We start from the raw sequence: 17178 nt of genomic DNA, 5'->3' as shown, positions 1-17178 counted from the left end.
ATCATTGCTTGATAGGACCTGTCTCTATATTCTCCAAGTATATACTATTTTCTATGAAAATGCTCATATATGGAAGCAGCGTAAGTGGGTAATGAAGATGCAGTGACACACAGCAGCACTGCTAGGGCTGGCTGGGCCAGTATATGTACTTACATCTCTGTTTTGATGCTTACTGTTTGATGGCCAAAGCTCAACTAGTTTTTGGAAGCTGAGATGTTTATATTCACCAGGTCCTGCAGTTCACACTTCACTTTTCTGTGGCAGAAGGTGGAAATTTTGCAGATTCTTTCCCATGACTTTTCTTTTTTTTTTTCTTTCCCCCTGCCTTTTTCTTACCAAATTGTGTCTCATGGGGTGGTAGCTGCCAGGGAGGTTTTCTTTGGGCTGCCAATAACACCCTTCCCCATCAGAGCAGAGGGTTGCTTTCAGGTCTCTCCCAGCAGCCAGGCATCTCTGAAGACAACAAGAAGAAATTGTGTCTTACATCAGAAGTGTTAATATTTCGTTGACCCATGTTGATGGCAGCCATACAGCTATAAAGGGTCCTTTTGTGCGGAGAAGATTGCAGCTCATTTTGGCAACCTCCCAGCTGATGATAATTTCATTTTTAGGGGAACCTATTCTTGCGTAAAGCCCCGATACTCCTCACCACAGCCCAGAGTGTTCTCCCTTTCTCACAACACAGCTCCTTTTCCATTTGTTTAGTTGTTAGAGGCAAAAAGAGATCACCTTAAGTTGCATTTGTCCCCTTGCACACAAGCGTGCTGCCCTGGGTGGTGGCTGTGCTTATGTCTTTTGGTGTTGACTGTCAGTCCTCAGTACATGCTGTGACTAAGACTTTTCAGCCTAGCCAGCATAATAAACAGTGGTGCTTTTCTTGGAAATCTTTAAGCTTTTTTCCTGTCCTAGAAAAATGAGTGACTTACGACTTTGTTCCTAAACTGGGCAGATAGCATTAACATTCAGAGTGCAGCACGCAGAGGAGCTCAGCACACAAACCCATGCATCTGTCAGGATTCACCCTAAACAGACAAATCAAGGAGGAAAACCAAGCTCCACGGCCATGGGATTCAATAACTACATGTGATGGGCTCTTTCCAATTATTCCAGGCTGTGTTTTCACTCTGCTGTGCCCAAACCAGCTCAGCCAATGCCCCAGCAGGGAGCTGAGGGAGAGAGCTGGGTGAGGTAACTCACATTGTGCCTGAGCATCGTTTGTGAAACTACTCACTCATTTATCCCCTTGAATTGAAATCAAGCTTTAAGCTACCTTCATTGTTAAAGCATTTCAGGGATCTGTTCCTATATTGGAAGCAGAATTGTGTCGTGGGTGCTGCCTCAGAGGAGCCCACCATCAATGCAGAGGCACTGGCCCTCAGAGGGGAAGATGTCCAGCTGCTCTTTGTGCTCTGAAACAGGAGCTCCGAGTGGTCACAGCTGAGGCTTAGCTTGAGGGTGAGCAGAAAGGCTCAGGATTAGGCAAATCAGAGCAGCATCAGCTTTCACCACCAGCAGAATGGGCCAAGCAACTCCCATTTTTCAGACAGCCTCTGCTCCACCTGTTAATGGCTGAAATACAGTGCAAGGACTAAATCAAGAATTGGTTAACTGGTTTGAGGGTTGTTATGAAAGTGGAGGAAGGTGAAAGCCCATTAGCACTGGCATCATGGTACCCCACCCTTCCAGTAATTCAAAAGCACACAATTAGTATGGAAAGGCCACGAAAGACCTGAAGTAAAACAAGCACTGAGCACAGCAAGTAACGGCAAAAAAAAATGCATTGAACCAGAGTGATGCTGAGCGCTGCACAGGGATCAGCTCTTCAGCCCTGAGGATTAGGGAATAGTGATAAAAAGAAAACTCGCACTTTGTTTCCCGCATGGATCAGGGTGTGGAACTCACAGCTTTGAGCGAGCGTGGGGTCACACACTGTGGCTGGACTCATGAAAAAAAGGTAATATTGTGACATAAACTGCACTATGGTTCCACCTTTCTTCCTTTCCAATATCAATTTAAGATGTTTACAAGATACAACCAAACACATCGTGTACTGACTGTGTGTCTAGGTGCTACTGGTGTCACAACAAGTTGTGTTTGTGTGTCATAGGACGAGAGCAACTGTGGGTACCACAGAGCAGCAGCCTGGAGCCCCTACATATCCCTGCAGATTTAAAAAGGTGCTGATTCACAGAATACACAGAGCAGCCTTTAAGTGAGTATATTTCACACAGCTTGAGAACAGGAGAACCACAGTGTTCAAAAAAGAAAAAAAAAGTATCAATATTTTGTTTTGTGGTTTTAAGCTGCAGGAGACAGAGAACAGAACCAACTCTGCTGGTTCAGACTCTCCTCTCCCTTCTCATCTCTACTCCTCCACTTGCAGTATCATGACTATCACCAAGTAACTAATTTTATAACTGGAAAGGACTTCAGAAAAAACTTCGGCAAAAAAAAAAGGAAGAAAAAACAAGTCAGTGATCTTAATATTTAAATACTCAAAATATCCCAAATGAAGGATACAAAAATAGGATTTAAAAACTAAAGATAACAAAACAGTCTTATTTGTGAAGAAGTATTGCTAATTCCTACCATTCAAGCAGAATGTGCTCAACTCCTCTGGCCACTGAGCAAATGAAAAAAGAAGTTTGTCCCTAGAGCAACAAGGGTATTTAAAGAAATTACAGTTTTCTGTTATTCTATTTCTTTACCTTTGGCTCCTGAGCTTTCTGGGCACATTTTAAGTCTTTTTTTTTTAAATGCTTTTTCCTTAAAAAATGAAGCAGATCCTCATACATTGAGATGACTGCAGAAGCTCAGACCCCCACACAGTGACACTCAGGGAGCTGATGGGCCATGGTGAAAAATTGGTCTTTTATCACCTTCTGTTTCAAATGTGGAAGAAAACTGCTGAATCACAGGCTGGACACTGCAGAGTTAGGGTGAAGAAAAGAATTCTCCCAGGACCTCCCGCTCTCTCTAGCCCATGACAAGGAAAGATTTCTCTACAACAGAGAAAAATCACATGGCTTCTTCAGCCTGGATTTTTGCTTAGTTTTTCATCATTAAAATTTAAAATTTAAAATTAATTTTCATCAGCTGGAGAGCAGAGGGAAGCATAGGAACATCAGTCGAGCTTAATTTTCCTTTTACATAAATCCCGCTTGCTGGTGCTTCAGCTTGATTTGCTGTTCCTTTCATCTGGAGCCAGGCTGGTGCCTAAGGTGGAGCTGCACGTGCACAGCAGGCAGTTCCTCATGATCAGAGCCCAGCAGGATGACTTATGGGAGATGACGACTAAGCTCCTGGATTCATGTACTTGCTGTGGGAGATGTTCTCCTGTTGAAACCCGATGGTGAAAGGTTTTTAGTGTTGTCATGGGAACGGCTGTCATCTTTGGTGAACACTCCTCAATGTGAGGCTGCCTTGCTTGTTTACTGTACAAAGCCATTTTCCAGGAGTATTTTCCCTTGGATTTCCAATAGTCTTATCTTTCCCAAAACCCAGGCTGTAGAAATTATGGAGATAATGAAGACAGATGGTGATAAAGCCCCTAGAGGGAAACAGGCAGGACCCAGTATGTGTCCACATCATGAGTTATTCTTCATTTGCAGGAGAAGTGATCTGACAGCTTCATTATCTTCCTCTTCTTAAAAGGCTCACTCTTGCTCTCTTTCTCTCTCTCACACACACTTGCATTTCTCCTTCCTCTGTCCAGAAATGTCATACCAACAGGATTTGTTTGTAAAATTACCCAAGGTGTGCAGGTGAAGCCAGCACACTGCACAGCCCTTCTTAGGATATGTTGAAGCACCAAGACATTTGCAATGTCTTGTTTCATCAAATGACACAGCCTGTATAGAAATGCAACTGGTATGAGGGTCCCTCAGGGGCTAATTCTTTCACACTCCTGCAACCCCAAGTTATGGTGACAGAAGCAAAAGTCCTACCATGCCATCTCAGCAGCTCTTGCTAGGACCTCATGTTACCAGCTCTCAAGGATGAGGCAGCAGCAAAGAAAGCCCTGCCCAAGACGTTGGTTGTAGAAACAGACTATTTTGTGCATACTAATGTAGTATCACAGCTGTCTCACAAGCAGGACCCAAAAGAGAAAACTACTGATAAATAAATATTTGTGGAATAAGTATTTCCAAGCAGCCTATCCTCACACTTCTCAACTCTCTACAGCTACCTTCACTCACTTAAGAGACTGTGCAAACTTCCTACACATCAAATTGTTAGTAAAACTGGCCAGAGTTTCCTACAGTTTCTGCCAGAATAGGACGAAGTATTATGAAAAGAACCACTCTTAAGGCTCACTTATTCTCAAGACACTGAAGCAGAAGGGTGGTCTTCTACTTTCAACAAGGGCTAAGGTCAGGGAGGATGTTTCACACCATTTACTCATGGCAGGTGCCAGTCATCATTTCCTGAAAGGTTCACAACAAAACAGTCGTGTCAGGACTAAATATTTGACAACAAGTCTTTAACAATTTAATAAAAGTCTTACACACACATATAGTACAGCTCATGCTTAAGTACTCAATAGATTAAAGGGATTGCAATTAATGTGCTTTAAAGTGCGACATTGTTTCATTTATTTGAACAAAAGCTTTTCTCACTTGACACTATCATTTTTAAATTTGCAATACAGTCTTTTCCTATCCAGTTGGCTCTGACATTATAGGAAAGAGGCACTGGGGTGAATGTAACCTTCGGAAGACTAAGTTTTCTAAGTGTTATTAAGCAAAAATGGCATCCTTTATAGCTTCAGTAGTCAATTCTGAAAGCATCTGATAAGAGCAGGGATTCATATTGCTAAAAATTTGGGTAGATATTGAAAATGAAAAATATTTCCAATAGCTAGCTCCATTCTGCTCCTGAAATTACCAGCCACCTCTTTACAGTCCTGTGACCCAATACAGGGCTTCTGCAGGAGAAAGAAAACCTTCCAATGACTAAATGCTACTATGATTGCATATCTCCACCAAGAAAAGGAAATTGGCTTCCAGCTTGATAGAAGTTCCTCACTGCAAAAACCGAAATTATATACTCTAGTTATTCATTCCCAAGCCATCTCCCAAAGAATCACATCCCTCTGCTTACAAACCAGCAAGTCCTCCTGAGCAGGGCACAAGTTAGTTATAAATTATGTCAGACAGTGAAGCACAAGCCTTTTTTTTTATCTTTTTTTTTTTTAAATTTTTGTACTCTGAGGTGAGATCACCCACTGTGAGTCATGAATCCACAGAGACAGCTTGTTACATACAAAAAAAAGCAGGGCCTCGCTCTCAAATCCCTACTGTACTGGCCAAAAGACATCACGCACTTTCAGGGCTCTCAGCGCGCCGTACTCCACGTATTTCTCTAAGCATCTCAACCACAAATGCTCAGTGCCCTTCATTATTTTCATGAAAGACCTCAGCATTGTCACTGGATGTGTTTCATAATCCAAATCTAGACTAGAGTCACACTTGAGCATCAAAACTCTGTTCTGGAGCCACCTCCAGTCACTCACCTTGGTTTTGACAAATTTAATTACCTAGATGCTCATCACTGCACTGCTCTGCCACAAAGCACAAGTCCTTTCTGTGATTTTATTTAAGCAGATTCAGAACTATGCATATATGAAAAGAAATATCACATCCACTTCTGCATAGTGGTAGGTCATGGTGCTGGACTTCCACCTGTAAATCATGAGCAGAACTGGACAGCAGTGACTCTTCCTCCAGTTTTACTTTCTGAAGCAGAGGAGTCGGCAGCAAAATTGGCTGGAACAAATTAGGCATGTTCAGTCACTAAAGAGATGAGACTACACAGATTGATCAATAGACACACACTGGGAGAACATCTCCAGTTTCCTTTAATTTCATTTATAGAAAAGTATGAATATAAATCAGCAGAATGTAAAAAAATATTTCAAATATTTTCCAGTCAAAAATACAAGGCTATAGCTAGCCCTCCTGGTACAGCTGAGATGACTTCCTATTTAGAGCCCCAGGAATGCACTGCATTTTTGGGCAACTCAGAGATGCTCCTTGAAACCTGAAGTCCAAGGGCCCATTTCTCACTGGTACCTTCTATTCTTATAGATTTGAACAGGCTCACTTCTAATTCTGTCATTATCTTAGCAGCACAAGACCAACCCTCTAAGACTGAGGATCAATATGAAATGATGAGACATGGGAGGGTGAAAACAAAAGGAAAAGATATATGAGCACAAGCAGGAAACATCCACAAAGAAGTGCCATTGCCATGAAATGAAGGCACTCGAGTTAATTTATTTGGCACTGTTGATTCTCCATTGAGACTTTGGAAAAACAATAATTAAACCTGGGTTCATATGGCCTTTTTTGTCCAATCCTTTATTTGTTGAATTCTTATTCCTCTCAAAAAAGGGGGAATTTGCAAGAAGTCATCAAGGTCAAACAGGCCTCTCTCAGGCAGAAGAGGCAGTAGGAATGGATGTGCAGAGATTGGCACGTCAGAGCCAGCCTGATTTCTTTGGAAATTGAGGAGTACATACGGACAGAGAGGATTCGGGATGCCCTAGTGCAGACAGCAACCTCTTGAAATTAAGTAGCACAGCCTCTGACACAGAGAATTCATTGTTTTGGTTATGGTTACTACTGCTGCTGCATGCTTGTGCCAGACAGCGCTTGCTTGCTAAGGCTGTTAGGAGAAGTTAGATGAACAAGAAGCTGTGAACAGAAGGACAAGAGCAAGCGTCCAGCTGGCGGATTCTCTTCCAGGTTCCCTTGCATCGAGGGTTCCCCACCACCTGCCAGTGCAACAGCTGATTCCTGAAACACAGTTGTAAAAAGGAGAAAGTTAATGTGCTGCACCTCCGCTGCAGGGCAGTCACTTCAACAAGGAGAAGTAAAATAAATCCCATTTAGTTTGCTAATATTGATATTCACTCCATGGATCCAATTCTGCCTTCATACCCCTGTAAAGAAGCAGCAACCACAGTGAACCCCATAGGATTATTCTAGTGTGAAGTAAAGCCACAATCAGTCCTCATAGGAACACTGGACTGGAAGGATGCAGAGCAGCATATACTGCAGATGTTAAGTCCAAAAGGATTCATAGAAACATTTCCTCAAGGTGCCCATCACTGCATGCATCAACTCACAAAGCACACCAAGATCCTCATAACTCCTATATTGAAACACTTGACAGGTTGCAAAGTGACAAAACACCTTTCTCCATTTCTCTTTATAACACCATGCTCCCGCTAAGCAGGCAGAGCTCTATTGCCTCCCATAACCACTGCGATGCTAAGTAAGTACTGAGTATGCAGGTACGGGGACACGAGCATCTCTGGATAACCACACTGGCAGAACACTTGCCTAAGCTTTTCCACCTTGCTAAATGACTTCTGGATGGCAGCTGCCTGGAGGTACCAGATCAGCATATGTTGCAGTAAGGTTGTTCACAGGACTCCCAAGCAGAAGACCAAAAAAACCCCTATCTTTTGCCTCAGGCAATCCATCAATATATTGACCAGAACTGAACTGAGAAATACCCTACTAAAACAACTCAGCAGATCCACAGGCCATTTTTCACAATCACTGCTCAAGCAATGCCAGACTAATAGCCACAGAAACTGAAATTTTGTTATAGCAGAATCACAGAATGTTAGGAGTTGGAAGGGACCTCGAAAGATCATCCAGTCCAATCCCCCCTGCCAAAGCAGGATCACCCAGACCAGATCACACAGAAACGCGTCCAGGCGGGTTTTGAATGTCTCCAGAGAAGGAGACTCCACAACCTCTCTGGGCAGCCTGGTCCAGTGCTCTGTCACCCTTACAGTAAAAAAGATTTTCCCTACGTTCACATGGAACCTCCTATGCTCCAGCTTGCTCCCAATCCCCCTTGTCCTATCATTGGACATCACAGAGCAGAGCCTGGCTCCTTCCTCCTGACACTCACCCTTTACAAATTTATAAACATGAATGAGGTCTCCCCTTAGTCTCCTCTTCTCCAAGCTAAAGAGACCCAGCTCCCTCAGTCGCTCCTCATAAGGGAGATGCTCCACTCCCTCAATCCTCTTTGTGGCTCTGTGCTGGACTTTTTCAAGCAATTCCCTGTCCTTGAACTGAGGGGCCCAGAACTGGACACAATATTTCAGATGCAGTCTCAGCGGGGCAGACTAGAGGGAGAACAGCATGTTCCTTTCCAAATTTTAGCATTTAGGTGGTTTAAGAAAATCCCTCATATCAGTGCATCTCAGCCCTGATCTTTGGAGAAGCTCAGACACCACAAGTGGAACAACTCTTGCCCTATGCAGAGAGCTGCCCACAGAATAGCCCAACAGACCCTTAGCTTCTGCCTGTTTTATAGTTCTGTGGAAACTGGAATTACTTCTCTAGCTCTACAAAGATAACACTGTCCTTCATTTAATGAGATGTCATGCTCCGGAGCAGGGCTTTATGCAACACACATGGTTGGAAAAGACTCACTGTATTTTTTTTTTTGCTTGGGGTCATTTAAAAATACTGGAATCTGCACAGGGAGGATCAAGCTCCCAGATAAAACAGGCTGTTCAGAGAGCAGTTCTACGTTCTTTAAAACTCTGGGCTGCAGCTTTACCTTGAAAAGGCTTTACTCCCTAAACACATAAGCTAAACTTGTCTACTCTCATGCTGCTGGTGGGGAAGGTAAATACTGACTTTGCTACAAATCAAGTCCATCCGTCTTTTCTCTCTCTTCTGCTGCAGTCTGGACATTTATGTGCTACAACCACCACATCTTGCTCCAGATGATGAAGAGCAGCTGTTCCTCCTAGACACAGGCTGAGTAACAATTTCACAGATGTCAAATCCATGCTTTATTTGTAGATCTTTCCAAAGATGATCCAAATTAACAGATCAATTTCCCGGCTTAATGTTCTGCCTTGTTTATCTCATAACCTTCTAGAAGGAAGACGGCAATCCAAGCTACTGAATTATGCTAGCTAGCCTCACCTGATGGTCACAGATCTGGCCATAAATCAAGGACTTTGGGGAAACCTCCTGAGCTTGCATAATAGGGCTTAAAACAAACCAGCATCTTCTACAGAGTGGGAGACAGGTGGAAGGCACAGATTACAAGCCTCTCTCTTTTAACTTGAAGCATTTATAAGCTAGACTCCAGTCAGACACAAGAAGATAATTAGGAAATACTCATCAAAATATACCAGCATTACTGAGTTTAAAATAAACTGTGTCAGATGTTTTCCTTCCTGATAGTCACTCTTGGAACAATATCTCGGGGAACTAAATGCTGGCACAAGCTGCTGAACTGACAGGGCAAGCAGCAAAGCATAGGCACGGCGTGGGTGGGACAGCAGCAGCTGTGCCTGCTTCCCCGCACAGCCTCAGCCCCAGAGTCCTGGGCTGGCGCACAATGGCACAGGTCAGATGGCACAGCCGCTGCTCTGAGCTTACCTGCAAACCATCCATGTCTACTGGCAGGGTGACTGGCAGAGTTACACAGGCAAAGACTCAAAGTGGGGGTGAACTGAGTATACAGCTAGACTTGTAAGCAGATCTAGGCAAACTCAACGCATGCTGCATCGTGGGCTCTGGCATCAGCTTTAGTATCCCACCATCCTCTTTCTCAGGGCAGCAGTTGCTTTCCCATCTTCTTCCACCTTTCTTTACAAGCATCACATTTATGCCCTCCACATCTGGCCAGCAAATCCCAGCCTGAAAAGCTCACCACACAACCCTTCACAGCGCTGTACCCTTGCAAGACTGTGTGCTCAGACATGGCCACTTACTCTAACGGAAGGCAGAAGACATTTCCCTCACCCCATTCAATGGTTATCCCCATCAACAGTCCAGTTTCTCCTCAGAGATCATGGAGGTCAGTTTTTTCCTCCATTGCACCTGGTAAAAAGGGTATATTATTTCTGGAAACAAATTAGGAGATAGCTCTGTTCATATAAAGAATATCTATAGTTAATACTTGCACTTGAGATGCTGATATAAATAAAGTACAAATTTGTACAAAGTAGAAATTTTACCTTGTAAATCAAGCAAGGTACCCAGCCCTGGACAACAACCTCCTTGACCCACTACTATAAAGTCATATAGTGATAAAGAACACCAGACAGACCATGGCCTGGAGGTTATACAGGGGATACTTAGTACAAGATCCATGTGAAACGTAAAGGAGCCCACACAAACACACACACACACAGGATGAGGAAGCTGCAGACCAGAGACATCATACATGTTCCATCTGCCAGTCACACATTTCTGACAGCTGCCAAGTACTGCTGGTTCAAGGAAGCTTCAAGGGCATGTCCATTGCCTTTTGTAGATAGGAGCTTTGTCCACTGCTCAGGACAGTCCTGCCTATGTTACTACCCTGGCATGAACCCAAGTGAACGCTCACAGTACCTCAGCTTGGCACTCACAGAGAGCTCATACCTGCCTATAAAATGCCACAGACATGACTTCATTTGACATTACAGGCAGTAATGCTGGAGGGGTAAAAGCTCACTGTGTTAAAAGTTAGATTCTCAACTGGCTCTCGCATGCCTATAAGGAAATGGACCCACCAGTTCATCTTACCTCCAGCAAGTCTTTGGGAACAACTTCTAGGCTCTGCTAAACTGGGATGGATTCAAACCAGCTGATGAGACATGGGCCACGCCCTGACTTCACTGAATCAGTCACTATTCACGCCAGCTCCATTATCACTACCCCTCTCCAGCCTTCAGCCTGCTGGAGAGCAGGCTGATGGACACCTGATGATCAGATCATCATTCCTAAAGGACATGGTCCCACTTAGTTGTGCTTCCGTTCGACATAGAGTGCTGTTCACCAGATCAGGTGAATTAAAATGTCCCTCTCTTTTTGCAGCCCAATGAGGAAATGAATTCCTGAACATAATTATTATTTTGTTCAATCTGATGCTTCTGTTCCTGTCTGGCTCCAGAGTTTTAGTAAAATAACATTATTGTAAGCTTTTGTAAATGTAAATCATAATTTACATGTTGAATGCAGGTAAGAGCTACTGCTGGCCACACCAGTTAAAATTTTTTTCTTCTTTATCTAAAAGCTTTTGGAACCTTTGTACATAACAAGCTGAGGCAGGGAAGGGAAAGACTCTAACTTCCTCTTAACAAAAGCCTGAGATAAACCCTGCCTAAAAAGGCCATTATTGGCAAGCTTGGTAGTACAATACAATGTGTGCTTGAGGCCTGATAATCCTAGTTTAGAGTTTCTAATTCAAATGAACATGCTTATTTCAACATTTATGTAAGTTTTAAAAATACCCCTGCCCAGCACTAATGTGTAAGGATTTTCTCTGGCAGGGCTGCTAACCAGTTTCAGAGGATGTCTTTAATAAACTAGCAATGGGTTTAAGAGTATCAGGATAAAAGCAATGCAGAAGCTGTGCCTCCAGTGACCACAGCAGAGGCTTGGGAGCCAGGACTCCTCTGTTGCTGGCTCTGCCACAGATGTGTTGTTTTGCAGCTTCAAGAGATTCTCTTAATCTTTGCTGTAGTCCACCCAATTTGTACAACCTGGGTGGTCCCCATCAATTGCCCCAAAACTTCTTCAGCTTTCAGGGAAAGGATGCTGAATATGCAAAGATATAACAGTACTTCCATCCAACTGCAGATGCTAGCACATACCCCAAGTCCCTAAGCCAGCTGCCACCAGCCAAAAAACTCATAAAGGGTCACCTGTAGAAACAAAATCCCCAGTGCTTAAAAATCAGGAACAGGTTTAGTTTTATTTGACATCTGACAGGACTGTTAACCTTAGAAGCATGGCTGCTGTGCCTTTAAAGCAAAAAAAACCTCACAACTGTGCCACTTAAAAGTCAGTGAGATTTAGCAGACTCAGTGCAGGTACTCCCACATTTCAGTCCTGGCTCTGCCACTGGTTTAATGCGTGAGCTGCACCAGGTCACTTAATCTCTGCAAGAAACTCATGGTAGGCAACAAAGATCAGTTAATATACGTATAGTGCTCCAGAGAGCTGTGTACAACACATTACAAAACCAGAATGAGCAGATCAAGGGAGAAGAATGAAAAATTCAACATGAAAACAAAAGGTAAAAGTCTTACTTTTTGCTTTCACTGCCATCCCCATAACAATGTTGACGTCTGGAGTCTAAAGCCGGGTGCTGACAGTCCACGCAGACAGTGTGGCCCTCCCTGAGATACTGCATCCAGTGAGTGTATGAGTGGTGGCTGTGCAAGCAGCCTGGCGTGATGGCCACAAGCTGGAATTCAACACAGTACCTGCAACCAAAATAACTGAGTAGGTTAGCTCAATAACCAGATCAGAGCCCTCCATGGGACTGCAAGAGCCAGACTAAACTGGGTGACCACAGATTGCTAATTAAAAAAAACTAAAACAAACAAACCCTACACACACACCTAAGGTCATAAAAACTAGACAATGTGGTATACCTGCATTTTGACAAGGTTAAATAGGAAATAAAGCTACTCCGCTGGTGTTTTAAACTGACATATCAAATAACAGCAGGTATTACTGGCATCTCTTTCTAAAAATAGAGATGCAGATTGGTCAAGCATTTGACTAAAACCAGAAAAACAAAACCAAAACAGCCAAATCTTCTGACTCGAGGTCTGGTCTCCATTTGCTAAACCACACTTTCTCCATCATCGAGTCTGTTACTAATAATGTAGAGTAACTTGTTACAGGAGCTAAGATTCAGTCTGTAAAGGTTTTCCTTATGATGATCTCCCTCCTAAGAGGCACAGTGAGGTTTTCACATATCAATGGGAGGACTACCAGACTGACACAGCACTTCTGCCCTCTGTGGTTCTGCTTTGAACCAAACCTGAGAGGAAAGCCCAAAGAACTGGCCTAGTTTGGAGGGGAAAACAAAGGAAATTCATTAATTGTCCATAAACACAGCAAAGAATTGGTTCTAGTCTAGACTGGTTGTGTATCAGTTATCATAGAGATTTCCAAACACCTTCAAGTGGCACACTGAGCCCTGCATGCACTTTGCTTCCTTGTCTTATCTGAAGGAAAGAGAGCAATGATAAATAATGTGTGTAATAGAGCTGTGCTCAATTTTTTTAAATTTTACTGGGGTAATGCTCAACTAATGAGGATTCCAAGGGAGGCTCAGGGTGAATTGATGCTCTTTACTTTGGACACTTAAGTGATGGGGATGGATGCACCCACACACTATGGAAATACTTACATGCATAACAGCATGTGGGAAATAATCAACAAGTGCATGGCTGCTTCATGCTGCAAGAGCAGCTCTACAAAACTACTAGACCATTTACAGGAATGGCAGCTCTCAACAAGAAACAGGGACTGCAATAAGATCCCCTGGAGAATCCTATCTTGCAAAGCTGTGTATGAGAGGTTACAGGGTGGACAATAACCTTTCCCATCAGCACTGTGTCGCTGCAAGTGATGACTCCAGCTGGGAAAGAAGAGGACTGGGAAGGCTGATGCCAGCTCCCCTGTGTTTGAGGCACCAGCCCAAAGGTAGAACAGTATACGCAGAGATGGCTGCGTCTCAAAAGGTAAAATGTAACAGAGACTTTCTTCACAACCGTGCCTGTACCTGTGCTGTGCAACAGTGCAGCAGGGGAAAAAGAGCAGTGTTCCTGCCAACTGGGGCTGAAATTGGAGAGGGGTGAGCTTCCCATGCCACAAGGTAGCAAACTCTGCCCCCCGAGAATTCACCCTGTTTATGTAAAAACGTGCAAACTGCATCAGATTCCACATTGGGAAGAGCTGAAGTGAATGGTCTTTGGCTTCTGATCACACAATCTTAAACAGCAGCAAAGCCACCAACAAAGAGCTGAAGAGTGTTGTACTGGCCTTATATCAGGGCAGACTCACAGCCTTCAGATGCACTGCAGATACTGCTGTTGCTGAGGAGGGAGCAGCACCCTGCTCTAGTGAAGTGCTGCCCTTCTGCTGGGAAATGCTGATTCTGATCAGCAAACAGCTGGGCCCAAAAGCACAAGCAGAGACACACTGAGTATGGAGTATGACTGTGCCACTGTGCTGAGCCTCCAACTTACCCTGCTCTTTCATTGCCATCAGCTGCGGCTCTTTTTTTCCTTGCTTTTCCAAACCCTCCTGTGGTTATTAATGCTGGGACTGCATATATCAAAGAGAAAGAGTACATAACATAAGTGGCAATATGGCACTAAGGCTGTTTGTGTCTGCAAAACAGTGAAGATGGGTTTTTAATGTCATATGGTTTTATCTTCAGCAGGAAACAAAAATAAAAAGTCTAACTTTGTATTTTCATATTATCTGTGACTATCAACCATTTCACTGAATAGACAATCTCTATTGTTGCCAGACTTTGCCTGAGTAGAGTGATTCTACTTATCAAGCACACCCAAAAGACAGAGAGGAAGGCAATATTTGCTTAATAACAATATTCAACAGGTTTGAAGAAGGCAGTAGTAGCTGATTTCCACACTGGGCAGATTTTGACCCAAAAATACCAGCAAAAAACCACAAACAGTTATTCCAAAAATCAGTAAAGATATGTAATGAAAAGTTGGTTTAAGGAAATGGGAATCAGGCCTTTTCTAGTTGGATGTCTCCTCTTCATGCACTCTGTTCCAGTGCAGAGAAGTCACACCTTGCCTTTGATGGGTATTGCTTCTTCATTACTTTTTGCAGATGACTCATAAAATTAAAAAAAAAGAAAAAAAAAGAAAAAAGTGTGCAACACTCACTTACAGAAGTTTTAAACACGCATAAATCTACCAACTTTATCAAAATTGCCAGAGATTTATGCTTGTATAAGTGAGATCACAACAGGCCTGTAATATTTCACTTTTGAAACACAGCAGATCACAGCAAACAGCAGGCCCTGCTTTTAAATGTTGTCCTGGGAAGGGTATCTCTAAGGCCCTGTGTGAAGACCTCTGTCCTCAGTTATACTGTATGGGCCCAGAGCAAACATGCTGGTGTCTAAAAACAACTCTTCTCAATTACAGTAAAGAAAGATCAGCTCTACCGGTTCAAAGAAGAGTCCTCCTCAGTATTACCCAGACACTTAAGTTTTCAGTGGACTTACTCAGGGACTGTTGGCACTCTGCTCCTTGCTGAGACCAGTACTCCATGCAGCCAGCCCTCTCCTCCAGAGGAGGACATGCCTCTCCTCCATTCCGGGGCTCCTGGATGATGTGCCTCCTCCGAACACGATACGTTTTCTTGCATGGCTCTGCACAGCCACTCCAGACACTCCACTCAGACACGACACAGGGGATAACTGGAGGAAGAGCAACAAATAAGAATGTGGAAGATTACAGAAATTATGCAAGGGATGAGCCTTCTCCAGAAAAGACACTTTTTGACACAACCTTCCTTATTTCACACCTGTCCCACAGCTGTGCTAGGCAGTTCCCTGTGGCCTGCTTCAAGGAAATTACCTGCTTTTCTTCTTTGTCTAAAGCTACCACAAACAGGCTTTTAAACCTATGATTAGGTTGATTAGGCATTAAATCAACTATCAAAGTAACTGAGATATTTTATATATGCAGCAATACACCACAAAAAAGCCTATACATCACATTGTAGGCTACCCAATACTGTAACTCTTTTGTGCATCTGATTTATTTGGAATCCTCTGCTCTTTTGAGTTTTGTTTGGCATCAGATGCTAATGCCTTTGCCTTAATATTTTGCTTTACAAGTCAATTTGATAAAGTAGCTCTTTAGTGATGCAAGAAAGGAAACTACTGAAAAAAGGCCAGGCTACAAAGGCAATGCAAGTCAAAGTACAACTGAGTCCCTCACATCCAGCACAAACGAATCACAAGAAATAACACCTCATCCTGCACAAAACCAGCTTTCTCGCCAGACTTCCATAAGCAGGATGCTGCTATTCCTCCGGTGAGCCACAGGATGGCACTGGGCAGGGAGAGCGCGGCTGGCAGAGGGGGCGGCAGCTGTGACAGCAGCAGCGCTACAAGGTGCCAGCACAGAGAGAAAGCGGTGACAGCCCCGCTGTCCCCTCACGGTGCGTGACAAGGGCCTGCAAACGCATTTTTCTTATTGCTCTTCTATAATACGAAGAACAGACACGAGGGGTTCCTGTCCATCCCAGGTGACTGCCGAGACGATTCATATTCAGACACAGTGGTACCAAAGGAGCAGCCAACAGCCCAACTGTTCAGGAACTGAAGGCACTGGGGTGTCTGGCTACAACCACCACACTGTTCCCCGGGCAGTCCTAACACTGGGACAGCCAAGCTGCACCCTCCCTGCAGTCGCAGGGGGCACTGCTCAGGGCAGAGGGGAGCCCGATTTATGGGATTCCATGGCAGAACTTTTACACTTGCTGCTCTCAGGAGTTGTTGGTCTCCAGACCCACCAGCCTGTCCTCATTCACAGACATAGCTTGCTTAAATCACTTTGGAATGAACTAATTTTGCCACCTATTTTTCAGCTCTCTCTTGAAAAGAAAAAAGCAATTAAATCACGGGAATGTCTGCCCATCTATTTAGAGCAAAACTCTGCTAAGGTACAGCTACGCGGGTTTTTATTTAAAAAAAAGGCATTATGTGAGCAGAGAAGACTCCTTGAGGATGCTGTCTGTGGGATGGGAATATGAAGTTGTCACAGCTCACTAACTAACTTCTCTCCTTAACTCTCATCTGCATTTTAGCAGATGTTTATGGAAAGAGCGTTGCTGTGGTCCTGTTCCAGGACCCATCACTCATGTCCTGCAGTCGAGGCTCTCACCAGAGCAATTGCTGGAGTTGCAAGCTGTCGATGCTGTTTGCAGGGCTGTGCAGATTAACGTGAGCATCAGATCTGATCCCATCTATAGTAACTCACTCCACAAGAGGCAAAGGGATCGGAGGATTCTGACTCAGTCAGGAAATGTCCCATTTCGTGTTTCTGTTCTGTTCAAAACACACAGCAACCCGATATGCCCTGCTAGCTCTCTGCCCCCAGGGGACCTCGGTATCTCTGTGCCCCGCAACCTGTATGGGGAGCGAAGCACCTGCAGCCCTGCTCCTTCGGCCACCTGCATCCCCTCCTGCCCTTCTTGCTTCCCCTACAAGTGAAGCAGGGCACAGCGGCGCTTTTAAACTGGGCCGGAGCGCCGGGGGCCGGCAGGTGCCGGTGAGAGCGGGAGGCAGCGGGGACAGCGGCCCCGCGGGCGGCCCCACTCACCTGGGCAGGCCTCGGCGTAGTCGTGGCAG

At 44.2% G+C, this 17178-nt stretch overlaps 1 protein-coding gene across 1 annotated transcript; it reads right to left on the bottom strand.

Moving 5' to 3' along the window:
* Positions 1–6596: 6596 nt before the first annotated feature.
* LOC104543347 (somatomedin-B and thrombospondin type-1 domain-containing protein-like) lies at positions 6597–17153 on the bottom strand. Its single transcript, XM_010187933.1, has 5 exons — positions 17150–17153; positions 15043–15237; positions 14027–14105; positions 12071–12247; positions 6597–6800 (listed from the first exon to the last, which is right to left on the bottom strand). The coding sequence occupies exons 2-5, from the start codon at positions 15086–15088 to the stop codon at positions 6683–6685; spliced, it is 420 nt and encodes a 139-aa protein (XP_010186235.1). The 5' UTR covers positions 15089–15237; positions 17150–17153; the 3' UTR covers positions 6597–6682.
* Between the last annotated feature and the right edge of the window lie 25 nt (positions 17154–17178).

This window comes from Mesitornis unicolor, unplaced genomic scaffold (genome assembly GCF_000695765.1).
Source record: "Mesitornis unicolor isolate BGI_N332 unplaced genomic scaffold, ASM69576v1 scaffold29547, whole genome shotgun sequence".
Classification (NCBI taxonomy): Eukaryota; Metazoa; Chordata; class Aves; order Mesitornithiformes; family Mesitornithidae; genus Mesitornis; species Mesitornis unicolor.
The sequence above is the reverse complement of the archived record's forward strand: the minus strand, read 5'-3'. Positions and strand labels throughout refer to the sequence as shown.